Source organism: Scylla paramamosain, chromosome 37, assembly GCF_035594125.1.
Source record: "Scylla paramamosain isolate STU-SP2022 chromosome 37, ASM3559412v1, whole genome shotgun sequence".
NCBI lineage: Eukaryota > Metazoa > Arthropoda > Malacostraca > Decapoda > Portunidae > Scylla > Scylla paramamosain.
The window spans coordinates 65,001-75,793 of NC_087187.1; the positions used below are offsets into that span (position 1 = coordinate 65,001).

Consider the following 10,793-nt stretch of genomic DNA (forward strand, 5'->3'; position numbering starts at 1 on the left):
CAATACCAGCAAAGAAAAATATGAGAAAATGCATAATTTACTATAAAACCCAAAATGCGAAATAAAACCTTGCCAAATTGAACCTTCCCACGAAGGTAATGAATGGAGTTTTGATGCAATGAGCCACAGTTACTTAAAACACTCAACAAATATAACACCTGCCAAAAAAATAAAATAAATAAATAAAATCAATCAATAAATAAAGATAAAAACGCGAGAAAACCTTTAAATTATCACAACGCGAAATATACACACACGCTAAACTGGATGCGTCATTAATTAATATCCCCCCAATAGTTTATAGCCCCTCCCCTATTCATTGCTCCCCCCCCCCTCCCTGCCTTGAGGAACACCTTCACTTATGGCCTGCTGTTGGGTCAGATTTGAGCCATTTTAACCTCGAATTACATACAATACATACATACATATCGTCTCCTTGCAATAATTATAATAGTCTTCCTGGCTTAATTTTTGTTTATTCATTATTCCTTATGTATTTATTAATTATTTGTCATTTGTCTAATTCCTTGTTTTATTTAGCCTCGGTATTTAACTAAGCATTTTTTTTTTTTTTTCACTTTCTGACTGTGGCCCTTGCAATGAATGGCTTAATTGTTTATTTACTGTTCCTTACGTGTTTATTGATTATATGTGAGTTATTTATTTGATATTCATGATTTTTTTTTTACTTCGTATTTCTTTATATGATAGTTTTATCTTTTCGTGTTTTCTGGCTTAAGTTTTGTTTATTACTCCTTGTTTGTGTTATTAGGTGTGTCATTAATTATTTGTCTTATTTCTCGTAGTTTAATGGATTTTTTAGCACTTTAATTATTAGAGTTCCTCACCAGTCATTTTATTCGAGAGAGAGAGAGAGAGAGAGAGAGAGAGAGAGAGAGAGAGAGAGAGAGAGAGAGAGAGAGAGAGAGAGAGAGAGAGAGAGTCTAAATGAATGATAAAAAAAATAATAATCAGTTACAGTATTTTATTTATAAACAAGAACAATTCATGATAATAATAATAATAATAATAATAATAATAATAATAATAATATTTAAATACAAGGAGGAAAATGTGTAATAATAATAATAATAATAATAATAATAATAATAATAATAATAATAATAATAATAACAATAACTGCTTTTATCTTACTCACACAGATAAATAGTTTTATAAATAGTTTATTGACCATAAACATTGTGTACATACACACAAAATTAAATAGAACAGATAAAAATTTCAAAATGTAGTCAGTGACACACAGAAGACTGGTGACAAAACCTACTAAAGCCCATTAAATGATTGGGTGTCTCAAGTTTCCACATCATCAGTGGAACACTGCTTCTGAGCACTCAGGGATGGACAAGCTTTTCATGGCTTGTGTGAATGGAGACAAGACGTGTAGGGGATTTATTTGTTCTGTTTTTTCTTGTCCTACTCTCTCTTCCTCCCTCTTGACTCTTCCTTTGCTTCATCCTACTCTTTCTCTTGCTCATTCTTTCTCTCTCTCTCTCTCTCTGGACTTTTCAGACATAGCTCCTTATGATTTTTTTGGCAATCCCAAACCTGTTGACAGTATCCTTATCTGAGAGCCAAGGAGACCATGCAGAATGTGGCAGCATACCTATCATTGGTTGCAGAAGCGTTTGAGCAGTGGAGTGATAGATGATTGTAGGAATGTGGTGGCACTGCTATCCACCATGACATTCATCCACATAACAGAACCATCTCACATGGTGCATTCAGCCTCAGGGAGAGGAACCTCTGTAGCCTTGGGCAGTAGCCCTTGGTCAGGTTTGCTCCAGAGTCAAACCTGCTTACCATCCGAGAATACCTTGGGGAGGAATGAGGAAGCCTTTTGCTCTGAACCCATGAAAATTGTTCAACCCTATAAGGGAAAAATATGAATGTTGAACAAATTGATGAGAAATGGAAGGATTAATGGGCTAAGTGTGTTGGATTACAGAGGGCTTTCTTTGAAGGACATTTTGAATGATACCATAATTTTGGCCCTTAGCCCAAGGTTGGATACTTCTGAACCGTTCTTGCATTTTTAAGCTAAGTAATATAAAATACTCAATTAACAAAGGAAGGATAATGAAAAGATAAAACAAATCAGGAATTATATCAATTCATAGCTTTATCATACTCGTAGTTCTAAGTCATAAATACTACAAAAATTAGTCAATCTCTTCAGAAATAATTATAAGATAAGCTTTAATAATAAAAAGTATGTATAAATAGATGAAATGTTGTCACCTTCACCAATGCCGGCTTCTTGTTACTCAGCACATGCTTGTGCTTCCTGAACACCGGTCTCATACTGGATAGAGACAGTAATGTATGGAGGTTTGATGCAATACAACATTTTATATAAGGATAAAAAACTTGCATAAACTTCCTGTTTGTGTTTTTCTACTAAGGTGCAATTGTTAGGTGAGCATTTGCAACTTCCTACACTTAAACCATAACATCCCTACTACAGTGGCTCAGAGCCACACCATCACTTGTTGCTTGTCCACTAGTAAATAAGTTTTTTGTTTGTTCATTCTCATTCCTTCCCTATTTAAAACATCATTCCATCTTGTCATGGCCTCTTGAAGATCTTGTTGGCTTCCTGTCACGACAGCGACATCGTCTGCATAGGCCAGCATGATCTCTTTATCCTCCCTTACACACACTTCCTTCAGGCATCTGTCCATGTATATAATGAATAGCAAAGGAGAGAGCATCAATTATTCAATTATTCAATTATTCCTCACACACACACATACATACACACACACACACACACACACAAACACACACACACACACACACACACACACACACACACACACACACAGGTAATAACAATAATATCTACCCTATATTGTAATGCACATTTTCATAATCACCACTGAATCATCATCATCATCATCATCAATATTTTTTATCAATAATATTAACAGTATTTATATATGTACATAGCATTACTATTATTACTACACACACACACACACACACACACACACACGTACATACACTCACCTCTCGGCAGGGGTGGTGGGGAACAGGAGGAGGAGGAGGAGGAGGAGGAGGAGGAGGAGGAGGAGGAGGAGGAGGAGGAGGAGGAGGAGGAGGAGGAGGAGGAGGAGGAGGAGGTGGACGAGGAGGAGGAGGAGGAGGAGGAGGAGGAGGAGGAGGAGGAGGAGGAGGAGGAGGAGGAGGAGGAGGAAGAGGAGGATTAACACTGTGTGAGTGACTGACAGACTGACTAACTGACTAACTCACTAACTGACTGAATGACTGACTAACTGACTGACTGAATGACTGACTAACTGACTAACTGAGTGACTGACTGACTGACTCACTGACTGATACATACATACATACAGACAGACACAAGTAAACAAGAATAAAAAATAAAATACATAACTGAAAAATCATTGCAATACACAGACAGACAGACAGACCAATGACAGAAAGACAGACAGATGGAGACAAACTAAACAGATAGATAGATAGTGAAATGACCACACAAAACACACACACACACACACACACACACACACACACACACACACACACACACACACACACACACACACACACACACACACACACACACGCACCTGTTGAACATAGTAAGCTGTGGCTTACTATGGCTCAGACGGCCGCTCTACACAGCCTCGGACGCCTCCTGTGCCAACTCCTTGCATCGAACGAACCTGTGTAGACATGAAAGTAAGCAAGCAAGTGTTTATGGCTAATTATAATACTCAATATGCCAGTATCATCTCCAGCATCACCATCTGCTCACCACTGGGGACTCTCCTGGGGAGAGTTAGGAGAGTGAGAGAGGGGAGGGAGAGAGAGGGAGAGGAGAGGAAGAGAGAAGGGGAGTCTTGGAGATGGTTTGGGGTGAGTCTGGGATGGTCTGGATACATTGGGAATGAGAGAGAGAGAGAGAGAGAGAGAGAGAGAGAGAGAGAGAGAGAGAGAGAGAGAGAGAGAGAGAGAGAGAGAGAGAGAGAGAGAGAGAGAGAGAGAGAGAGAGAGAGAGAGAGAGAGAGAGAGAGAGAGAGAGAGAGAGAGAGAGAGAGAGAGAGAGAGAGAGAGAGAGAGAGGCTGTGAAAGGCTGGAAGAGGCTGTGAGAAGTTGGGATGGACTGGAAGTCCATCCCAACAGTTTGGGACAGTTTGGGGTGAGTCTGGAATGGTCTGGATACACTGGGAATGAGATAGAGTGAGAGAGAGGCTGTGAGTGGCTGTGAATAGCTGGGAGAGGGTGTGATAGGTTGTGAGAGGCTGAGAAAAGACAGTGAGAGGGTGGAGAAAATAATGGGAAACTGGAAAAATGAAAAGGAGAGATAGAAAGAGACACACAGGTAGACAGACACACCTGTAGGAAGGGCTCCTTAATATCCCCTTATCAGCTGGAGGGAGGGCTACAGCTAATAATCTTTTCTTCTTTCCTTATCCGTGCCTCCTCCTCGTCCTCCTCTTCCTTTTCCTCCTCCACCTCGTACTCCGGAACTGGCGACCCCACCACCGGCACCTCCGACATGGCCTCCTGCGGGATGGTAAGGTAGTTAGGGAACTGTCTGAGTTAGCGTGTGTGTGTATGTTGGTTAAGTTTGGTTAAAGTGTTAAATAAAGAATGGTACTCTATATTAATTTCAATATTTATCTACTTATTATCTGTATTTTGAAGATACATGTACCATTTGAACTGTAAACCTTTGTAATTGTCTGTCTCCTGCACACCCAGCTCGTCAACACCCCTGTGCCTGCAAACGGGTCACTGAACATTAAATAAACTTGTCTCAGTCCCCTACATACACACAAGTGGCTGGCCAAACACTGCATCAACACAAACAATGGATAAACAGTGGGAATCTGCTGGTCTGAGTCCCCTACATACACACAAGTGGCTGGCCAAACACTGCATCAACACAAACAGTGAATAAACAGTGAGAATCTGCTGGTCTGAGCCCCCAAAACACACTAGTGGCTGGCCAAACACTAGATCAACACAAACAGTGAATAAACAGTGGGAATCTGCTGGTCTGAGCCCCCAAAACACACAAGTGGCTGGCCAAACACTAGATCAACACAAACAGTGGATAAACAGTGGGAATCTGCTGGTCTGAGTCCCCTACATAAAACACAAGTGGCTGGCCAAACACTAGATCAACACAAACAGTGGATAAATAGTAGGAATCTGCTGGTCTGAGCCCCCAAAACAACACAAGTGGTTGGCCAAACACTGCATCAACACAAACAGTGGATAAACAGTGGGAATCTGCTGGTCTGAGTCCCCTACATACACACAAGTGGCTGGCCAAACACTGCATCAACACAAACAGTGAATAAACAGTGGGAATCTGCTGGTCTGAGTCCCCTACATACACACAAGTGGCTGGCCAAACACTGCATCAACACAAACAGTGGATAAACAGTGGGAATCTGCTGGTCTGAGTCCCCTACATACACACAAGTGGCTGGCCAAACACTGCATCAACACAAACAATGGATAAACAGTGGGAATCTGCTGGTCTGAGTCCCCTACAATACACACAAGTGGCTGGCCAAACACTAGATCAACACAAACAGTGAATAAACAGTGGGAATCTGCTGGTCTGAGTCCCCCTACATACACACAAGTGGCTGGCCAAACACTAGATTCAACACAAACAGTGGATAAACAGTGGGAATCTGCTGGTCTGAGTCCCCTACATAAACACAAGTGGCTGGCCAAACACTAGATCAATACAAACAGTGGATAAATAGTAGGAATCTGCTGGTCTGAGCCCCCAAAACACACAAGTGGCTGGCCAAACACTGCATCAACACAAACAGTGGATAAAACAGTGGGAATCTGCTGGTCTGAGTCCGCTACATACACACAAGTGGCTGGCCAAATACTGCATCAACACAAACAGTGAATAAACAGTGGGAATCTGCTGGTCTGAGTCCCCTACATACACACAAGTGGCTGGCCAAACACTAGATCAACACAAACAGTGAATAAACAGTGAGAATCTGCTGGTCTGAGCCCCCAAAACACAACTAGTGGCTGGCCAAAACACTAGATCAACACAAACAGTGAATAAACAGTGGGAATCTGCTGGACTGAGCCCCCAAAACACACAAATGGCTGGCCAAACACTAGATCAACACAAACAGTGGATAAACAGTGGGAATCTGCTGGTCTGAGTCCCCTACATAAACACAAGTGGCTGGCCAAACACTAGATCAACACAAACAGTGGATAAATAGTAGGAATCTGCTGGTCTGAGCCCCCAAAACACACAAGTGGCTGGCCAAACACTGCATCAACACAAACAGTGGATAAAACAGTGGGAATCTGCTGGTCTGAGTCCGCTACATACACACAAGTGGCTGGCCAAATACTGCATCAACACAAACAGTGAATAAACAGTGGGAATCTGCTGGTCTGAGTCCCCTACATACACACAAGTGGCTGGCCAAACACTGCATCAACACACAAACAGTGGATAAACAGTGGGAATCTGCTGGTCTGAGTCCCCTACATACACACAAGTGGCTGGCTAAACCACTGCATCAACACAAACAATGGATAAACAGTGGGAATCTGCTGGTCTGAGTCCCCTACATACACACAAGTGGCTGGCCAAACACTAGATCAACACAAACAGTGAATAAACAGTGAGAATCTGCTGGTCTGAGCCCCCAAAACACACAAGTGGCTGGCCAAACACTAGATCAACACAAACAGTGAATAAACAGTGGGAATCTGCTGGTCTGAGCCCCCAAAACACACAACTGGCTGGCCAAACACTAGATCAACACAAACAGTGGATAAACAGTGGGAATCTGCTGGTCTGAATCCCCTACATAGACACAAGTGGCTGGCCAAACACTAGATCAACACAAACAGTGGATAAATAGTAGGAATCTGCTGGTCTGAGCCCCCAAAACACACAAGTGGCTGGCCAAACACTGCATCAACACAAACAGTGGATAAACAGTGGGAATCTGCTGGTCTGAGTCCCCCTACATACACACAAGTGGCTGGCCAAACACTAGATCAACACAAACAGTGAATTAAACAGTGGGAATCTGCTGGTCTGAGCCCCCAAAACACACAAGTGGCTGGCCAAACACTAAATCAACACAAACAGTGAATAAACACTGGGAATCTGCTGGTCTGAGCCCCCAAAACACACAAGTGGCTGGCCAGACACTGCATCAACACAAACAGTGAATAAACACTGGGAATCATGCTGGTCTGAGCCCCCAAAACACACAAGTGGCTGGCCAGACACTGCAATCAACACAAACAGTGAATAAACAGTGGGAATCTGCTGGTCTGAGCCCCCAAAACACTCTAGTGGCTGGCCAGACACTGCATAGGCACAGATGGGGAGCTGGTTTGGCCTGACAGCACCCTCCAGTATTCATGTAAATTCTGGCTACCATTTGCAATTCTATTTTGGGGAGCCACAACCTCAGAGAGTCTCTTTTATTGAAGTTTTGTCCCCCCCCACGGCTGGCTGGCCTACATAACAAAATAAATAGATAATGTTTTTTTTTTTGTCAGTTAGAGGACTTTTTCATCTCTACCTGTTGAAATAAGATTATCTCGGAAAGTTTAAAAATGATGCATTACTACTACTACTTACCCCTGAACAATACCTCATCCTCAGCATCAGAGGACGGGGCCCCTCCCCCTCCTCACTGACTAACTGTTGTTGTTGTTGCAGTTGTTGTTGTAACAGAATCAACCTACTTCCTCTCCCTCTCTCTCTGACGTGCCTCCCTCCTGGCCTCCCTCTCTCTCCTCCTCCTCTCCTTCCTCTCCCTCCTCTCTTGCTTCTCTCTCTCTCTCTTGCTGCTTGCTTGCAATCTCTGGGTCCACCATGTCCTCGTTGATCCTCGGGATTTGCTGCAAAAGGAGGGAGAGAGTGAGTGAGTGGAAGTGGGAGAGAGGATGAGAGAGAAGGGTAAAACTATTATTGTAAGAGAGAGAGAGAGAGAGAGAGAGAGAGAGAGAGAGAGAGAGAGAGAGAGAGAGAGAGAGAGAGAGAGAGAGAGAGAGAGAGAGAGAGAGAGAGAGAGAGAGAGAGAGAGAGAGAGAGAGAGAGAGAGAGAGAGAGAGAGAGAGAGAGAGAGAGAGAGAGAGAGAGAGAGAGAAATATGTAGCAGTAATAATAATAATAATAATAATAATATAATAATAATAATAATAATAATAATAATAATAATAATAATAATAATAATAATAATATCAAACATTCTCTCTCTCCTCTCTCTCTCTCTGCTCTCTCTCTCTCTCTCTCTCTCTCCTCTCTCTCTCTCTCTCTCTCTCTCTCTCTCTCTCTCTCCTCTCTCTCTCTCTCTCTCTCTCTCTCTCTCTTTCTCCTAGTGCAACCTACACTCATAAATTATTTCTTGCCCCAAAAAAGCTAATTTGGAATAAGACAAACAGTAACAAGTCCGAACATAGCAGTGGATCTTAAACTCCTAGAAACTGGAGACATTACTGTATTCCAGACCTTGGCGTTTGTATACAAAGCTCTTAATACAAACACAAGAGACACGGGCTCATGATATTCAGTTAAGACAGACAGGTAACTTGAGGACACCCTTCTGCTGAACCCTCCCGTGCCCAACAGAGTGTCGTCTCACGAGGAACCAAGCACTGGACCCGGCTCTCGGACACAGTTAAAAACAAACCATTACATTCCTTTAAATTACTGATATAAACAACACTTAACAAGTAATTATTCATTGTATTTATTAGTTTTCAAATTGTAATCAGCTCTACTATTATAAACATATGTAATTGTTTGTAATTTGTAATAGTTATTATTATTATTATTATTATTATTTACTTTTGTTATTGATATAATTCTTTTTTGCATGTATCTATAATTTGATTGGGTTAAAGTTATGAATTACTTACTAAATAATTATGTACTGTCTTTTTCTTTTTTTTTTCATGATAGCTGAATAAAACACTGGTCTTAAACCTTAGTGTAATATATTCATTAGTCCACAAAGACCTTGTGCTCCATGGACTGGCCATCACATATCAGAATGTCTATATACCAGTCTGTCTGTATATATTAACACCAATATATATCATTTAATCAATCAATCACTCTGTAAGGAAAATATAGACAAATAAATACAATAACAACAGATGTATATACACTCTCTCTCTCTCTCACCTGCTGAGGAGGGAGATAAGCCAAGCCACAGCTAACCCAGGTGTGTGTGGCCCACCTCCACCTCCCATCACCCCCGCTGGCAGCACCGCAGGGGGGCAGGAGGGGGTGAGGGATGACTGGGCAGGGGTCACAGGGAGAGGGGTGGCTGGGGCAGGGGTCTGGGGCTGGGGTCGGGGGAAAGCCTGGGACTCCGACCACTTGCATGACCCGACCAACTCCAACGACTTCTGCCCCTAATACCTGCGTGTTGTCAGCTGGAACAACCTGAGAGGAAGGAGGTGCTCAGAAGTAGTAGTAGTAGTAGTAGTAAGATTGATTTTCTATCTCTGTCTCTCCTTTCTGTATGTAAAAATCTCTCTCTCTCTCTCTCTCTCTCTCTCTCTCACCTGTATGACATTCCCTGCCTGCACTATCATGGGGAAGTGGGGCTGCGGGGCTGAGGCATCTTGGGGCAACACCTGAAGCATGTTCCCCATTTGAATAACCCTTGTTGTGGCGGTGGTGGCAGTGGTGGTGGTGGCGTCAGTCCCCTCGGCTGCATCGTAAGGTACTGGAACTGTTGGGAGGAGGGGGTTAGTTTGGGCGGCCACGCCCCGGGGACTTAGCCTTGGGAGGAGAGCGTGCCCAAAGGGGGGCAGGGACCGGTTCTTGTAGGGGCTGCGGGCACACGCGGGAGGGCGGCCCTGGGGAGAAAGCTACTAGATTCGTTCAAAGCATATCTAAACCTAACAGAACACTATTTACAAATAAACCCACCTGTTATAATTAGCTTGTGCAACAGTTTGAGGGCGAAGGTAAGGAGTGAGGAGCCACTGCTTACAGGGATAGCCACTGTCCCCGGGAAGGTATAGCATCCTGCAGGTACATGTTGTTCCTCAAACATCAGTTTGAGTGCTGACTTATCTAGTATTCTTGCATCGTTGACTGAGCCAGGCCACCTTGCCACAATGTCAAGAATCTTATAGTGAGCATCAAATACTACTTGCACATTTATGCTGTGATAGCGTTTCCTGTTCACATATACATGTTCATCGACATGAGGAGACACAATTCTTATATGAGTGCCATCAATCACTCCCACAACACCGGGAAACTGAGTTACTTGCATGAACTCTGCCTGTTTTTGCCGCACTTCACGCTGGGTGTGAGGGAAAGCCACGAACTGGCAGATTACTTCTGGGTCAGCCAGTGCATCAATTGTCTGTGATATTGCACGGCTGATAGTGGGCTGCGTTGTTCCAAAATCATCACAACTGCACTGTTGCATTTTTCCTGTGGCTAAATATCGTAATGTGATGGCCACCATCTCAGGGGTCAAGGCTCTATTTCTTTCAGTTTTACTTTGCAGCTTGTCTCTCACTATATCAGTCACTGCAACAATACCAGCACGGTCCAATCTGAATCTTTTCAGTAACTCAGCATCGTCGTACTCAGCGAAAATATCTCTTCTCACTCTGTAGGTGCGCCGCTGACGTTGTTGTGCCGCCTTCCTGCTAACGGCTGGGTTCATCATGCTCTAAATAAAATTTCCACCTACCTTTAATAATCTGCTGGAGGTAACTTGTGGAAAGAGAAAGAAAAGTGCATT

General features: G+C 43.0%; 1 protein-coding gene and 2 long non-coding RNA genes across 4 annotated transcripts in view; 1 reads left to right on the plus strand and 2 right to left on the minus strand.

Moving 5' to 3' along the window:
* The window catches only part of LOC135091232 (uncharacterized), a 33,433-nt gene extending 22,699 nt beyond the window's left edge, over nt 1-10,734 (minus strand). For both annotated transcript variants that reach the window (XM_063988682.1, XM_063988681.1), the window contains exons 1-4: nt 9,962-10,734; nt 9,592-9,761; nt 9,206-9,469; nt 7,758-7,917 (exon numbers count right to left, since the gene is read on the minus strand). In XM_063988682.1, the coding sequence (XP_063844752.1) occupies nt 7,758-7,917; nt 9,206-9,469; nt 9,592-9,761; nt 9,962-10,718 (1,351 nt within the window). In that variant the 5' untranslated portion in view covers nt 10,719-10,734. The remainder of the gene's footprint in view (nt 1-7,757; nt 7,918-9,205; nt 9,470-9,591; nt 9,762-9,961) is intronic.
* LOC135091229 (uncharacterized) lies at nt 972-5,169 on the minus strand. The gene is made up of 4 exons (XR_010262435.1): nt 4,725-5,169; nt 4,387-4,557; nt 3,618-3,713; nt 972-2,697 (listed from the first exon to the last, which is right to left on the minus strand). It is a non-coding gene; the product is annotated as an uncharacterized LOC135091229 (long non-coding RNA).
* On the plus strand, nt 4,060-4,386 carry LOC135091231 (uncharacterized). The gene is made up of 2 exons (XR_010262436.1): nt 4,060-4,142; nt 4,174-4,386. It is a non-coding gene; the product is annotated as an uncharacterized LOC135091231 (long non-coding RNA).
* Nucleotides 10,735-10,793: the final 59 nt, after the last annotated feature.